Source organism: Sus scrofa, chromosome 14 (assembly GCF_054392235.1).
Source record: "Sus scrofa isolate SSC_HxYL_T2T_F1_AM1 chromosome 14, Sscrofa_HxYL_maternal_Yorkshire_Landrace_v2.0, whole genome shotgun sequence".
Lineage (NCBI taxonomy): Eukaryota > Metazoa > Chordata > Mammalia > Artiodactyla > Suidae > Sus > Sus scrofa.
In genome coordinates, this window is record NC_139396.1 from 60,858,260 (window position 1) to 60,875,437 (window position 17,178).

General features: G+C 42.1%; 1 protein-coding gene and 1 long non-coding RNA gene across 6 annotated transcripts in view; one reads left to right on the top strand and one right to left on the bottom strand.

Moving 5' to 3' along the window:
• Positions 1-934: 934 nt before the first annotated feature.
• Positions 935-7,062, bottom strand: LOC146396595 (uncharacterized). The gene is made up of 3 exons (XR_014826985.1): positions 5,992-7,062; positions 2,395-3,395; positions 935-2,087 (listed from the first exon to the last, which is right to left on the bottom strand). It is a non-coding gene; the product is annotated as an uncharacterized LOC146396595 (long non-coding RNA).
• Positions 953-17,178, top strand: part of NAA25 (N-alpha-acetyltransferase 25, NatB auxiliary subunit) — a 75,839-nt gene continuing 59,613 nt past the window's right edge. For all 5 annotated transcript variants that reach the window (XR_014826916.1, XR_014826918.1, XR_014826919.1 and 2 more), the window contains exons 1-3: positions 953-1,020; positions 11,647-11,732; positions 12,392-12,530. Coding sequence is in view for 1 of the 5 variants with exons in the window: in XM_021074209.2 (XP_020929868.1) it covers positions 963-1,020; positions 11,647-11,732; positions 12,392-12,530 (283 nt within the window). In the remaining 4 variants the exon portion in view is untranslated. The remainder of the gene's footprint in view (positions 1,021-11,646; positions 11,733-12,391; positions 12,531-17,178) is intronic.

A 17,178-nucleotide genomic window follows, 5' to 3' on the forward strand; every position in this document is an offset into this window, starting at 1 on the left:
CATCTCCCACTTTATTTAACTTTTCTGACAATTGTCGCTTTTTCTAACCACACTATATAAAATTGCCCCCCGTCCCTGTTCTCCTTTTCTCAGTTTCATTTATTATCACCTAATATACTGACATACTTATTTGATGATCTCCCTCCCAGCAAGGAAGGCCCCAGGAAAGCTCTGATTTATTTACAATGTATCTTCTCTGCCTAAATTCGAAACAGAAACAGCGGCATAATAGGCACTCGATAATTATATTGGGTATGAATAAACCCACCAGTAGAAAAGAGGATAGTATCTACCTTCTAAGGAGATACTAGGGTTGTTATGAGTATTAATGAAATAATTCATTTAGAGCTTGCAACACTAACTGCACATACTAACTGAATTACTTTTTTCCTTCAGTTTTATTGCGGTATAGTTGACAAATCCACTGGATTACTATAAATCTAGGGTGCTTCTTAGTTGGCTGAGCACCAGGAGAGAGATGAAGGGATCTCGAACATTTCTGGCAGATTTCTACTGTTGGTCAGCACCCCTTTCCCCTACTCTCTCCTGGGTCACCCTCCCAGAGGAGGTCCCAGTTCCTCAACAATTAATCAAAGACAAGTCTAACTGGTCCTTCAGCACAGATGAGAAATAAGATAAACTGGAGCAGCAGAGCCCTAACTCTGACCAAGAGTTTCTCTCCTTTCTTCACTCTCCCGTAAGTGACTCGGACGGGATTTTAATAGCAACGGCCGCCTCTATCAGCTAGACTGATTCCATCAGCAAAGGGGAGACGTATCCCTCAAAGTGGCAATAGTCTGTAGGAGGGGTGCGGTGTAAGTGTTGTCCCTTTCCGCGCAGGCGCGTTCAATCGCAACCCCGCGACCATCGCGATAGACGAGCGAGATCGGCGCTGGCCCTTTAACGGCCCCTTCCCGGGGGCCTGCCCTGCGCCTGCGCACTGCTGTTCTGCGCTTGTCATCATGGCGACGCGGGGCCATGTGCAGGACCCTAACGACAGGCGCCTCCGGCCCATTTACGGTGAGTGCCTGGGGCCAGTCTAGTCGCCAGCCGGATACGCCGAGGGCCGCCGGGGCCAGGGTAAAGGCCCAGGAGGGTCGCTGAGTGGCCAGGAGCAGGGCTGGCGAGCACAGGGGGTCGGCCGCGCGGGCCTCTAGGCCTCAGTCACGGGCCTCGCGGAAGCGCCGGCCTGGCCTTCCAGAGCCCTGAGGTGGCAGCTGCGCTGTTAGGGCAGCGGCAGGTCGGCAGAGCTGGCCCGACAGGCAGGCTTTGTAAGACATTTCCTCTGGTAGAGATCTGCTCTGCTCGCAGGTCGCGTTGTTGGGGCCACGCCAAGGGACACCCAAGATCTGCCCGCAGGTGGAAGCTGGCTCCGGTACAGGGCTGAAACACCCTACTTGAGGGAAAACCCCCACTGAAGACTTTTTACTTAAGGAAACTGGGCCTAAAATGTTGTCTGACCAACAGTGCTTGGTGAACAGAGAGAAACTGAGGTTCTGAGAGAGGAAGGAGCTGACGCAAGGTCACCCGAATCGAGTCAGGAACAGGCCCAGATTTGAGGCTCCCCATCGAAAGCTCTTTGGTGGAGGAACAGCTGCTCAGGGTACACGTGGGAGGCGGGGGCGGGGGGGTGGTGGTCTTGGGCCCAAAATAGCGATGGGAAGATTGTGATAGTTTGGAGGGGCGTGCAGGGCCTTTCCTTTCTGTAGCTTTTCTGGCTTTCTGCAGCTTGCCTTCTGTGTGCTGAGTGGATCCCCCTTTGTAACGCTTAGCCCAATCCTCAGGTTTTAAGACCTTGATATCGTTTTGCTACACTTATTGTGAAAAATCACATATTTGAGTCACAGAAACATCTCTTCAATTACCGAGGTGTTCTGTAATTGGATAGTGGTTCCTGTTAGATGGTTGTATGGTCTTGGTCTGTGTCACTTCTTGATGAAGGAAGGCTTCAAGGTCAGTGGTTTTTCGCAAAATTAGGTCTCATGTTTATAGTGTGGATGTTACTAAATGGAGGTTTCTCCGCAGGGCTGAGATCACTTAACTTTTTTTTTTTGGAAGGGGGTAACTATATATTTCTGGTACAATTGCTACTTTTTGTAATTTGTCTTTTGTCTTTTTTTTTTTTTTTTTTTTTTGTTGTTGTTGTTGTTATGGTTGCTATTTCTTGGGCCGCTTCCGCGGCATATGGAGGTTCCCAGGCTAGGGGTCGAATTGGAGCTGTAGCCACCGGCCTACGCCAGAGCCACAGCAACGCAGGATCCGAGCCGCGTCTGCAACCTACACCACAGCTCACGGCAACGCCGGATCGTTAACCCACTGAGCAAGGGCAGGGATCGAACCCGCAACCTCATGGTTCCTAGTCGGATTCGTTAACCACTGCGCCACGACGGGAACTCCTACTTTTTGTAATTTGTATGATACTTTACTCACATCTCATTTGATTCTAGCAACAGCTTTGTGAGGTGGGTAAAAATAATAATAGCTAATATATATAGACTGTTAATTATGTCAGTCACTGTCCTCAGCCTTTTATATTTATCATTTAATTTTCACACATACTCCTGAGATAGGTAGTTTTTACAACCCCCTCCCTTTCTTTCCACAGATGAGGAAACTGGGGCTTTATTGATGTGTAATTTGTCTGTGGTCACTCAGCTAACACGAAGCTAGGATCTGAACCCTTGTGGACTGTCCCAGACTTACTCTTTTAACCACTGTGCTAGAAATCACCTCACTTTGAGCTGAAAACACTGGCTTACCAAAGGTCACATAGGTGGTGAGTGGTAGATTTCCATTTTCCCAGGACTGTGTATTCTCATGCCTCCAGTAAATATTTTCAAAGGGCAGAGATGACATATGCAAGGATGACCGAGAGTAGGAACTGAATCCAGGGTTTACAATTTGTGGCTCATTATACAGCTGTCTGCAAAAGCTGCCTGTAGACTTCTCTCTCTCTCTCTTTTTTTGGCCTTTTAGGGCTGCACTGTGGCCTATGGAGGTTCCCAGGCTAGGGGTCAAATCAGAGCTGCAGCTGCTGGCCTACCCCACAGCCACAGTAATGCCAGATCCGAGCTGCATCTGTGACCTACACCACAGCTCACAGCAATGCCAGATCCTTAACCCACTGAGCAAGGGCAGGGATTGAACCTGCATCCTCATGGATACTAGTTGGATTTGTTTCCGCTGAGCCGCAATAGGAACTCCAGGTATTTACTTTTGATTTTTGAAAACCACCTTGACCTTCCTAGAACTTTATTACTCATTATCCTTTTGCTAAAATGATTCTCTTGCGCTATGGGGTTCTGAACAGATTTTGTATTCTCATGTGACTTGGTGAGCCCTAATGCTTTCTTTTACCATTATTCACTTTATTTATTTATTTTTTGTCTTTTTGCCTTTTCTAGGGCTGCTTCCGCAGCATATGGAGGTTTCCAGGCTAGGGGTCAAATCAGAGCTGTAGCCGACAGCCTACGCCAGAGCCACAGCAACTCGGGATCTGAGCCTCATCTTCGACCTACACCACAGCTCATGGCAACGCTGGATCCTCAACCCACTGAGCGAGGCCAGAGACCGAACCCACAACTTCATGGTTCCTAGTCAGATTTGTTAACCACTGCGCCATGATGGGAACGCCACCATTATTCACTTTAAAAATTTTTTTTTCTTTTTTTTGTCTTTTTGTCTTTTTAGGGCCACACCCACAGCATATGGAGGTTCTCAGGCTAGGGGTCAAATTGGAGCTACAGCTGCTGGCCTACGTCACAGCCCCGGCAATGCCAGAACCGAGCCACGTCTTCCACCTACACCACAGCTCAGGGCAACGCTGGATCCTTAACCCACTGAGTGAGGCCAGGGATTGAACCTGAAACCTCATGGTTCCTAGTCAGATTCATTTCTTTGGCACCACAACGGGAACTCCACTATGGGCATCTTGATTGTTGGGGACAGTTCAAAAAAAGGTTCTCTGTGGAAGTGACGTTTTACTTTGGACATGAAAGAAGAGCAGAGGTTAGTCAGGCCATGAGATGGGGAGGAATGATGGACAGAGAGAGTGCGTAAAAAGATCTTGTTCTACTTGAGGACCTAAGAAGAGACTTAAACAGTTGGAATATAGAGATGGGTGAGACGAGGCTTCAGAGGTAGACGGACTCAGCTTTGTAAGCCATTTTAAAGTTTTTGACATTTGTTTTAAAGACAGTGGGAAAAGCTGAAGAGATTTAATTGGAGTGGTGTAATTAGGCTTGCGCTTTAGAAAGATAGCTCTGAATACTGTGGGGGAAGTAATTTAAAAGGGAGCAAATGTAGTGTGTAAGGCCATCAGTTAGAAAGGATTTATTATTATTATTATTATTATTATTATTATTTCAGCTAACCCTAGGGCATGTGGAAGTTCTTGGGCCAAGGATAGAATCTGAGCTGCAGCTGTGACTTTTAAATTTATTTTAAAATAATCTGTATCATTACCATTAGTGGAAAACCTGTCACTTGCCTGAGAAAACAAAACCATAAAAATAAATACATACAGAGCTCTCATTATGGCTCAGCAGGTTAAGAAACTGACATAGTATCCTCGAGGATGTGGATCCCTGGCCTTGCTTAGTGGGTTAAGGATCTGGCATTGCTGCAAGCAGCAGCACAGGTCACAGATATGGCTAGGGTCCGGTGTTGCTGTGGTGTAGGCCAGGAGCTGCAACTCCAATTCAACCCCTAGCAGGGAAACTTTCATATGCTTCAAGTGTGATCATTAAAAAAAAACAAAACAAAAAGAACAACCATACAATGAAAACAAAACAATGTTATTAAAGTCTTTTTCCTTTTTTCTGGCTGCCTTTGTGGCATGTGGAAGTTCCTGGGCCAGGGATTGAACCGGTGCCACCACAGTAATCAGAGCCACTTCAGTGACACCACCAGATCCTTAACCTGCTGAGCCACCAGGGAACTCCTTAACCAGTTTCTGATCATTGTGAAACTCTGAGACCTATGCCTTCTTTGTTTAAAAAGGAAAAATAGGTGGAGTTTCCTGGTGGCCTAGTGCTGAAGCATCCAGCATTGTCACTGCTGTGGCTTGGGTCACCACTGTGGTGTGGGTTTGATCCCTGGCCCAGGAACTTCTACATGCTATTAGCACAACTTAAAAAAAAAAAACAAAACTCCCATCGTGACTGGAGTTCCCGTCATGGCTCAGTGGTTAATGAATCTGACTAGGAACCATGAGGTTGTGGGTTCGATCCCTGGCCTTGCTCAGTGGGTTAAGGATCTGGTATTGCCGTGAGCTGTGGTATGGGTTGCAGATGCGGCTCGAATCTGGTGTTGCTGTGGCTCTAGTGTAGGCTGGTGGCTACACCTCTGATTAGACCCCTAGCCTGGGAACCTCCATGTGCTTCAGGTGTGGCCCTAAAAAGACAAAAGACAAAAAAAAAAAAAAAAAAAAAAAAAAAGTGACAGGCTGAAGTTTTGCCTCTGGCACAGTGGGGTAATGATCTGACTTGTCTCTGTGGAGATGCTGCTTTGATTTCTGACCTGGTGCATCCCTATGCCTTGCTGCAGCTGTGGCATAGTTTGAAGCTGTAGCTCAGATTTGATCCGAGTCCCCGGCCTGGGGACTTCCATATACCGAAGGTGTGGCTGAAAACGGAGGAGAAAAAAAAAAGAAATGATAGGCTAATACCAAACTGAGACTATCCTTAATATAAAGGAAAGAAAAGAGCTCAACTTTTTCACTGTGAGCGTTATCTAGTGCTGCCTGTAAGAACCTCCTGAAAACTTTTAGTTGGAGTGATGTTTTGAAAAACACTGCTTTCGGAGTTCCTGTCATGGCTCAGTGGTTAAGGAATCCGACTAGGAACCATGAGGTTGCGGGTTCGATCCCTGGCCTTGCTTAGTGGGTTGAGGATCCGGCGTTGCCGTGAGCTGTGGTATAGGTTGCAGATGCGACTCGGCTCTGGTGTAGGCTGTCGGCTACAGCTCCAATTCGACCCCTAGCCCGGGAACCTTCATATGCTGCTGGAGCGGCCCAAGAAATGGCAAAAAAAGAAAAAGAAAAGAAAAACACTGCTTTCACCAATACATAATCTTTTCTTTTTTTTTCCGGCTTTTTTTAGGGCCACACCTGAAGCATATGGAAGTTCCCAGGCTCGGGGTCAAATCAGCTGCAGCCACAACACCACCAGATCCAAGCTGCATCTGTGATGTGACGTACACCACAGCTCACGGCAATGCTGGATCTTTAACCCACTGCAGAGGCAGGGATTGAACCCACATCCTCATGGATACTAGTTGAGTTCTCCTTTTTTTTGATTCAAATTTAACATTGTGGGGGTTATATATATATACATATAGCATATCGCTGTGGAAAATCTTGATTCCTAACAACATTAACACCGTTACTTGCTTTATCCTCTAATATAAAAAATAGTTGCAAGATAATACTACTGTTAACAATAAAACTATTTAATTCATGAAGTTTATGATTTCTTTGCAGCTGTGAGCTTAGAATATTTTCAATCGATGATATACTGGGTTAATACCTTGAAGTAATTATTTTCTCTGTATAGTTATATCACCAACTTGATAAGTAGTTGAAAACAATGAAACATCCATTTTAGTTCTTTCCTAATTTTTAGGGATTACTTTTCCTTTGTGATTTATCTTTTGGAAATGTAAAATATTTTTTTATAATGATTTTTATTTTTTCCATTATAGCTGGTTTACAGCATTCTGTCAATTTTCTACCATATAGCAAGGTGACTCAGTCACACATACATGTATACGTTCTTTTTTCTTACATTATCATGCTCCATCATAAGTGCCTAGATGTAGTTCCCATTGCTATACAGCAGGATCTCATTGCTTATCCATTCCAAAGGCAATAGTTTGCATCGATTCTAGTTGGGTTCTTAGCGCGCTGAGCCACAATGAGAAGTCCATCTTATTGTTTCCTATGCCTTATTTGTGGGTGGCTGATTTTGGCTTACTCCTCTTACTAAAAAAAGCAATACCAATCCTCATGGTCAAGTCAATACCCTTGAGTAAGTTATAAAAGGCTAAAGAATAGATGCCCAGACTTTAGAATATCTTTTTTTTTTTTTTTTTTTTGACCACACCTGTGGCACGTGGAAGTTTCTGGGCCAGGGATCGAACCCAAGCCACAGCAGCGACCCAAGCCACTGCAGTGACAATGCCAGATCCTTAACATTCTGTGCCACAGGGGAACTTTTGGGATATCATTTTTATTGGCCTGTTTTCTCCAAGAGCTATGTGATTTATATTATAGAGTTAGTGATGTAAATGGAAATAAAATTTTCCCAAAAAACTTAGCAACCAATTAATCAGTAGTTATCTAGGCATCCAAGAAAGGGGAGCCTGACAGCAGTCTGAATGTAGTGGGGTGTCTTAGTTAAAACTCTTGGGTGCAAGGAACACAAGCCCATTGACACTAGCTCAAGTAAAGGGAGGTTGTTTATAAACCCTTTTGGGAGCTTAGGGCAGGAATGTAATATTCTAGGACCTGATGGATACTGGAAAGCTGTCAGGATCTGAAGCTTCTTTCCTAGATGCTCAGCTCTGCTCTTATCTGTTTAGTTCTCTTCTCTTTTTTTCTGCTTAGGTTCTTCAAACTTTTTTTCCCCCTTGCTTGCTCAGCAGTTTACCCAGGGCCAACATTTTGGCTTTGTGGCCACACCAAACTGAGGACAGGATAGAGAAAGGTCATTAGCCTCTTCCTGACAGCTTAATCAGCACTGCTCCTCCCCCAATTTTTGATAGGGATAATTGACATTCTTTATATTATAAATAGTATATGAATGAAGAGTCAAGAGATAACTCCTTTTCTTCACTCCCCAGCTTGCGTTCCCTGAATCTCCTCCCAAATGGAAATACTGGGGCTACCACTGATAATCTCAGATTGCAAATATTTAATGCCTTCCGAGTGAGGTTCTCCCTAGCTTTTTTTTGTCTGCACCTGCAGTATGCAAAAGTTCCTGAGCCAGGAATCGAACCTGTGCCATAGCAGTGACCCAGTCCACTGCAGTGATAATGTCATATCCTTAACCTGCTATGCCACAAGAGAATAGAACTCTTCTCCATAGCTTTTTGACTCTAGATTTCAGCATTGCAGTTACAGATTACCAGGAAGAAACTTAATTTACCCAGTTTAGGGCAAATGTCCACTCCATTGGGCCTCAGTTACATGGTCTAGACTTGCTCATCCAGTTCTGCCCTTTCAGCGGAGTTCGTGGAAACCATTCCCAGTGAAGTAGGTGTGGGTAAAGTATATCAGAGTTCCCTTGTCAACAACAAAGGAAAAAGTTAATATCCTTATAGTCTCAACCATTTATGGGCAGATCCTCAGAGCTGGGGTCTTATCAAAGATAATCTGATCTCTGAGACAGGATGTGTTCTATGAACCTGAATTTTTTTGGTTTTGTTTTTTGTGGGGTTTTTTTTTGGCCAACCCATGGCATATGGAGTTCCTGGGCCAAGGATCAGATCCAAGCTTTAGATGCAACCTATGGGCAGCTATGATGACACCAGATCCTTATCCCACAGTGTCGGGTGGGGGATGGAACCTGCGTCCCAGCACTCCAATGACACCGCTGATCCTACTGCACCAGAGCAGGAACTCCCAAGATTGTGTGTTTTTAGATTTCAGTTATTTCCAATCTCTCTACCTGAGTTATCAAGTCTTTGATCTTTTCTAGATTGTGATTCCCTCCAGAGATTGTGATTCCCTCCAGAATAAGTCTTCTTAATCTTTTTACCTAGCCTTATCAGTGCTCATCAATAGTAAGTGCATTGAAGACAGACTAAAGACATGAAATTCCTGTGTTCATGTGGCTGTCTGTTAAAAGTTTTGGTAAAGTATTCCTTGGAGAAAAATTGAAACTACTAGGTAAAATGTTAGTGTATTTCTGTTGGTTGGTCCTGGGCTACCAGGGCCGTAAATGATTTTGAGTTACTTCCTCTGTCTTTATTACTGACTTGGGATCTTGATGAGCAAAGAGGAACCAGTAATGATAGTAGATTGTAACCTAGCCTGTGTTCAGTCATCTTTCCATATTTCAGATCAACAGCTACCACCCTATTTCCCACTTACAACACTTATTACTTTCCTGTTCTATAACTGAATCTTTGCTCTTATTTTTATTTATTTATTTTTAGGGCTACACCTCTGGGATATGGACATTCTCAGGCCAGCCACAGCCACAGCCATAGCAATACGGAATCCAAGCTGTGTCTACGACCTACACCACAGCTCACAGCAGTGCTGGATCCTTAACCCACTGAGCGAGGCCAGGGATCGAACTCGCAACCTCATGATTCCTAGTCGGATTTGTTTCCGCTGTGCCACGATGGGAACTCCTAGATATATATTCTTTAATTAGTAGACTTTCTTTTCTTTTTTTTCCACAGGCAAACAGTGTTTAATTGAGTGAATAAAGTTTTTTTTTTTTTTTTTAATTTTCCCACTGTACAGCAAGGGGGTCAGGTTATCCTTACATGTATACATTACCATTACAGTTTTTCCCCCACCCTTTCTTCTGTTGCAACATGAGTATCTAGACATAGTTCTCAATGCTATGCAGCAGGATCTCCTTGTAAATCTATTCTAAGTTGTGAATTTTCAAAACAGTTTTAGATTGTACTGATTTCCTATTACCATGGCTACCCCCAAGTTTCCTTTGTAACGTCTGCTAAAGTTGCTGAGTCAATATGATATGTTATTATTATTATTATTATTTTAGGGCAGCCCCTGCGGCACATGGAGGTTCCCAGGCTAGGGGTCTAATTGGAGTTACAGCTGCCGGCCTACGCTACAGCCATAGCAATGCCAGATCTGAGCCGCATCTGCGAGACCCACACCACAGCCCATGGCAACACTGGATCCTTAACCCACTGAGCGAGGCCAGGGATCGAACCCCGCAACCTCACGGCTCCTAGTCGGATTTGTTTCCACTGCGCCACGGCGGGAACTCTGTGATATGTTGTTATTTTCAACTATAAAGTCCATAGTTTACTACTTTATATTAGGGTTCATTCTGTGTGTTGCACATTCTGTAGATTTTGACAGATATGTAATGACATGTATCCATTATTACAGTTTCATATAGAAGAGTTTCATTGCCTTAAAAAATCCCCTGTTCTCTACCTGTTCTTCCCTCCCCCAACTCCTTGCAACCACCGATTTTTCTATTGCTTATAATTTTTGCCTTTTCCAAAATGCTGGACACTTGGAATCATGTAGTATGTAGCTTTGTCAGATTGGCTTCTTTCACTTTGCAATATGCATTTAAGGGTCCTCCGTGTGTGTGTGTGTGTGTGTGTGTGTGTGTGTGTGTGGCTTGATAGCTTCTTTTTATCGCTGAATAATATTCCATTGTATGAATGGATATACCATAGTTTTGTTTATCCATTTGCCTATTGAAGTTCCTCCCAAATTTTGACAGTTATGAATAAAGCTGCTGTAAACATTTGTGTGCAGATTTTTGTATGAAAGTAAGTTTTGAACTCATTTTGGTAGAGAGTAGCCCTTGCTCCATGTCCTCACAAACATTTGGTCCCCAAGAAGGAACCTGGTAGTGGTAGCGGGCTGTGGATTGGTCTGTGTTCCGTCATTTTTCTATATTTAGAAATGACAGCTACCACTGTTTCCCATTTAAAACATTTCTCATTTTTGGGAGGAGGATCTTCTTATCTGGAAATTAATCTCTGCTTTTGTTAGACTTTTTTTTTTTTTTTTTTGTCTTTTGTTGTTGTTGTTGTTGCTATTTCTTGGGCCGCTCCCGCGGCATATGGAGGTTCCCAGGCTAGGGGTCCAATCGGAGCTGCAGCCACCGGCCTACGCCAGAGCCACAGCAACGCGGGATCCGAGCCGAGTCTCCAACCTACACCACAGCTCACGGCAACGCTGGATCGTTAACCCACTGAGCAAGGGCAGGGACCGAACCCGCAACCTCATGGTTCCTAGTCGGATTCGTTAACCACTGCGCCACGACGGGAACTCCTTTGTTAGACTTTTGAATGTAATTCATTGTTTTTCTTTTTTAACACAGTTTTATAATAGGTCTCCATGTTTCTTGAATTTTGGAATGGATATTTTTTTTAGGGAACCTAGAAGTCAGTTTTTCTTCAAGGACAGAGCATATGAAAGTGCTGTTTTCCTTACATCCTTGTCTACTCCTGATATTGCTGACTGTATCCCCCACCCTCTATTCCCTTCTTATGAGGAAAACCTCTTATTTTTTCTTCAACAAATAATTTCTAACTCTATGGCATGTTAAGTACTCATTAAACATTTTATTGAAGGAAACATGATCCATTTGGTAGATTCAAAGCTTAAATATAAGAATTTTTTATCTTATTTATTTATTTGATTGCCACACGCATGGCATATGGAAATTCCCAGGACCTAACCTGGATCCTTTAACCCACTATGCTGGTCCAGGGATTGAACCTGTGTCTCTGCGGTTACCCAAGCTGCTACAGTGATAACATCAGATCCTTAACTCACTGCACCACAAGGGAGCTCCTCCGTGATTTTCTTAAATACCGAATTAGGATACTTTCTGAAACATCTGATATTAGCTTATGCATTTTTCATATTTGTTGTTGAAGAAATGTAACAACTCATAATTTCTATTTTCATAGATTATCTTGATAATGGTAATAATAAAATGGCAATTCAGCAAGCAGATAAATTGTTGAAAAAACATAAGGATCTTCATTGTGCTAAGGTAAGTTCATTTGCTCTTGAGTTACTTATATTTGATTGGTTATATGTTATAATCTTTAAAGGGGAAAGACGTTTAATTTCTTTAATGACTGATTTTTCAGAGTATTTTTTTTGCCATTTATTTTCCAGATCACTTAGCTCCTATATATAGTATGTAATTAAAAGCTAGCTGCTTATTTCTTTGGACATAACTTACCTAATTTAATTTTTTAATTTTCACGGAGTCCTTTTAAGCAATGTTGTGCATTCTTTTTTTTTTTTTTTTTCCCCTCATTTTTTTAGGGCTGCACCCATGGCATATGGAGGTTGCCAGGCTAGGGGTCAAATCAGAGCTGTAGCTGCTGGCCTACCCCACAGCCACAGCAATGCCAGATCCAAGCCTTCTCTGCAACCTATACCACAGCTCACAGCAATGTTGGATCCTTAACCCACTGAGGGATGCCGGGAATCATACCTGTGTCCTCAAGGATGCTTGTCAGATTCATTTCCGCTGAGCCATGATGGGAACTCCCAAGAAAGAATCTTTAATTTGCTGATATTTTTAGTAAAATAGTTGAGTTGCAACTTAGGCATACCTTATAACTTGTGCTTTCAAATGGGCTTTTGTTCATATTTCCTTTTCTGTCCTTTTATATCTGATTTGTCTTTTCTTTCTATCAGGTTTTAAAGGCCATTGGTTTACAGAGGACTGGAAAGCAAGAGGAAGCCTTCACCTTGGCCCAGGAGGTGGCGGCTCTTGAACCCACAGATGATAACTCACTTCAGGCACTGACCATTCTTTACCGGGAGATGCATCGACGTACGTTTCTTCCTTCTCATTGTTTTTAAACCTATGCTTAATTTTTTGGATATTTCTGAGTGAGTTCTCTATTTGTCTGATTTTACTTATTACTCATGATTTAATGGATGGCAACAGGTAAAATAATGCATTAACCATGGCTTGCAAAGGCTATAAGATAGAATGGATATTTTACATATATTTGGATCCTTGAATTGGAATGAATACTTGAATTTCATTTATGATATTTTGATTTGCTAAATGAAAGAGTTGCCTTTTTTCACTTTTTAATATGGAAAATTTAAAACAGACAAAAACAGAGAATAGTATAATAAATCCCATCATACCCATTACTCACCTTCAGCAGTTACTGACACATGGTCAATTTTATCTGTACGTTTCTACCTATTAGATTATTTCTTTCTTTTTTTTCTCTCTCTTCTTTGGATGCCCTATGTCACATGGAGTTACCAGGCCAGTGATCAGATCTGAGCCGCATTTGTGACCTACGCCACAGCTGTAAGCAACGCTGGATTCTTTTTTTTTTTGTCTTTCTGCTATTTCTTGGGCCACTCCAGCGGCATATGGAGGTTCCCAGGCTAGGGGTCGAATCAGAGCTGTGGCCGCCGGCCTGTGCCAGAGCCACAGCAACGCAAGATCCGAGCCGCGTCTACAACCTACACCACAGCTCACAGCAACGCCAGATCATTAACTCATTAATCCCTGCAAGGGCAGGGATTGAACCCGCAACCTCATGGTTCCCAGTTGGATTCGTTTACCACTGCGCCATGACGGGAACTCCCAACGCTGGATTCTTAACCCACTGTGTCAGGTTGGGAGTAGAACCTGTGTCCCAGTGCTGTAGAGACCATTGTGCCAATCCCATTGCACCACAGCGGGAACTCTCAGATTATTTCTAAGCCTATCCTAGATGGTCTATACTTTCATCTGTAAATAAAATTTTTCACTGTCGATCTCTTAAATTTTTTTTATGAAATACATATTTTTAATAGTGCATATTATAGAAGAATATATTTTATGTAACACACTAGAATATTTGCTATGGAATAAATAAACATTCATAAACCTGCCACCCAACTTAAGAAACCGAGCATAATCAGTATAGTCATGTCTTGGAGGTATCATGGGTTTGGTTTAGGAATGCCACAATAAAGCAAATATCACAATAAAGTAAGTCACACAAATATTTTGGTTTGCCAGTGCATATGGAAGTTATGTTTATACTATACATTTGTCTACTAAGTGTGCGATAGCATTATGTCTTAAAAAATCAAGGTACGTACCTTGATTTATATATATATATATAATTTTTTTTTTTTTTTTTTTTTTGTCTATTTAGGGCTGTACCAACGGCATATGGAGGTTCCCAGGCTAGGGGTCCAATTGGAGCTGTAGCCGCTGGCCTATGCCAGAGCCACAGCAACACCGGATCTGAGCCCTGTCTGCAACCTATACAGTAGCTCATGGCAACACCAGTTCCTTAACCCACTGAGTGAGGCCAGGGATTGAACCCACATCCTCATGAATACTCATAGTCTGGTTTGTAACTCACTGAGCCACAATAGGAACTCCCTCCACAGATACTCTGAATGGCATCTAGAATGGTGAATTCTTTCCAAAAAGTTCTTAATTTACTTTATTCAGATCCATCAGAGGAATCACTATGGCAGCTATAGCCTTGAGAAGTAGTATTTCTTATGTAAGACTTGAAACTCATAATTTATTCTTTTATCCAAGGGCTGCAGAGTGGATGTTGTATCATGGCATGTAAACAACAGTAGTCTTGCATATCTCCATCAGGGCTCTTGGGTGATCAGGTGCATTGTCAGTGAGCAGTAATATTAGGAAAGGAATCTTTTTTTCTGAGCAGTAGTTCTCAACAGAGGGCTTAAAATATTCAGTAAACTGTGTTGTAAACAGATGTGCTGTCAACTAGGCTTTGTTGTTCTGCTTACAGAGCATAGGCAGAGTAGATTGAGGGCCCTAGGATTTTCAGGATCGTAAATGAACATTGGCTTCAACTTCAAGTCACTAGCTGCACTAGCCTCTAGAAAGTCTTTTGCTAGCTTTGAAGCCAGGTATTGACTTCTTTTCTCTAGCTATGACAGTCCTACAATGTAAGGCTGTTTCATCTACATTGAAAATCTGTTGTTTAGTATAGCCACCTTCATTAATTGTCTTAGCTAGATCTTTTGGATAACTTTCTGTAACTTCATGGAGATAACTTCTTAAATCTCATGAACCTACCTCTGCTAGCTTCAAACTTCTCTTCTACAGCTTCCTCACCTCTCAACCTTCACAGTATTAAAGAGTTAAGGTCTTGCTCTGGGTTAGACTTTGGCTTAAGGGAGTGTCATGGGTGGTTTGATCTTCTATCCAGACCACTAAAACTTTGTTCATATCAGCAATGGCTATTTTATTTTCTTAACATTTTTTTTTGGCTGAACCTGCAGCAAGTGTAAGTTCGTAGGCAAGGGATCAAATCTGAGTCACAGCAGTGACAAGGCTGAATTCTTTACCATTAGGCCACCAGGGAACTCCACACTTTTTTTTATCATTTGCGTTTTTCCTGGAATAGTACTTTTAATTTTCTTCCACAGCTCTTCCTTTGCATTTGCAACTTGGCTAACTGGCATAAGAGGCCTAGCTTTCAGCCTGTCTTGGCTTTTGACAGGCCTTCCTCACTACACTTAATCATTTCTAGCTTTTGATTTCAAGTGCTATACATGCAATTCTTCTTTTCACTTAAGGCCATTGTAGGGTTATTAATTGGCCTAGTTTCAATATTGTTGAATATTAAAGAATAGGGAGACCCAAGGAGAGGGATGTAGACGGGGGAATGGCTGGTTGGTGGAGCAGTCACAACACACACATTTGTTTATTAAGTTCACGGTGTTATATGGGTCTGGTTTGTGGTGCCTCCAAAATGTTACAGTAGTAACATCAAAGATCACTGGTCATAGATCACCATAACAAATATTATAATAATGAAAAATTTGAAATATCATGGGAATTACCAAAATGTAACACAAAGACACAAAGTGAACAAATGCTGTTGGAAACATTTTGGTGCCCATATTTAGACACAGAGGTGCCACAAAGCTTCATTTCGGGGGAGGGGGGCGGAAAGCAGTATCTGCAAAGCACACTAATTGCAAAGTGCAATGAAATGAGTATGCCTGTACTAAGAAGGATTCTTGTGTTCTTTGTCAATCTTGTTTCCCCTTTAAGTTCTTAAGAGGGGACTTGCTGTCCCGAATTTTTTTTTTCTTTTAGGGCCTTTTCTTTTAGGGCTGCACCCGTGGTGTATGGAGGTTCCTAGGCTAGGGGTCTAATTGGAGCTACAGCTGCAGGCCTACGGCACAGCTCACGGCAACACAGGATCCTTAACCCACTGAGCTAGGCTGCAAGTCAAACCTGCATCCTCATGGATACTAATCAGATTCATTTCTCCTGAGCCATGATGGGAACTCCTGAATATTTTTTTTTATTATCTTTTCTTTAAATCTTTATCACATTTGGTAATTATTAGTTTTGCTTATTTTTGGACTTTATGTATTTTTTCTTCTTTATTTTTGTTTTTCCTCATTAAAAGTTTTTTGGGACTTAATATAAATGGATTCAGACTGTATGTGTTCTGTGACTTGTACTTTTCATATAATATCCAAGTGGTTGTGGTTAGTTTATTTTTATTGCCAAAAAATACTTTGTTGGATGAGTACACTAGACTCTAGGAGTGGAGATGGTGGATCCATAGGGTATGTGTAAGTTTAACTTGAAGGTAAAGATGATGTCAACTTGTTTTCTAAATTTATCCCCCCATTAACAGTATGTAAGAGGTCTGATTACTCCACATCCTTATTATCAGTATTTTTAGACTTAAAAGTTTTTGCCATCAAACCATCATATTGTACTCCTTAAAATATACAGGTTTTATAAATTACTTTGCAATAAAACTGGAAAAATAATTTTTTTTGCCAACCTAGCAAGTAGAAAATGCTGTAGGTCAAAAAATTTTTTTCTTAAGTTTTTCAGCTGTCGGTGAGTGATACGGACGTTCCTCGGCCAGGGATTAAATCCAGGCCACAACTGTGGCAATGCTGGATCTTTAATCTGCACTACAGTGGGAACTCCAGTTTTGTTTTTCATTCTTACAAATGATAAAAGAAAAGTTATAAAGGGTTATCTGATTATTTAGAGACTGTGTTGATTTAGGGATATGGATTCTCTCCCAGTTGTTTTTCTTTTTTAAGAAATTCCTACAAGTATTGGTTGAGTGTTTCTTTGAAAGTATTGTATCAAAGATGACAGATGTTTTTTCTACCTTCATGTTACTCATAATCTATAAGGAAAAATAGATCGATAGGTAGTATTTTACATTACATATTATTACATTATATATTAACACATTGTGTAAGAGAGTTATTTAAAAAGATTTAAAGATGGCAGGAGTTCCCATCATGGCTCAGTGGTTAGCAAACCCAACCAGTATCCATGAGGATACAGGTCCTTGTCCTTGCTCAGTGGGTTAAGGATCTGGTGTTGCCGTGAGCTATGGTGTAGGTTGCAGATGTGGCTCGGATCCTGTATTGCAGCTGTAGCTCCAATTCGACCGCTAGCCTGGGAAACTCCATATGCCACAGGTGCG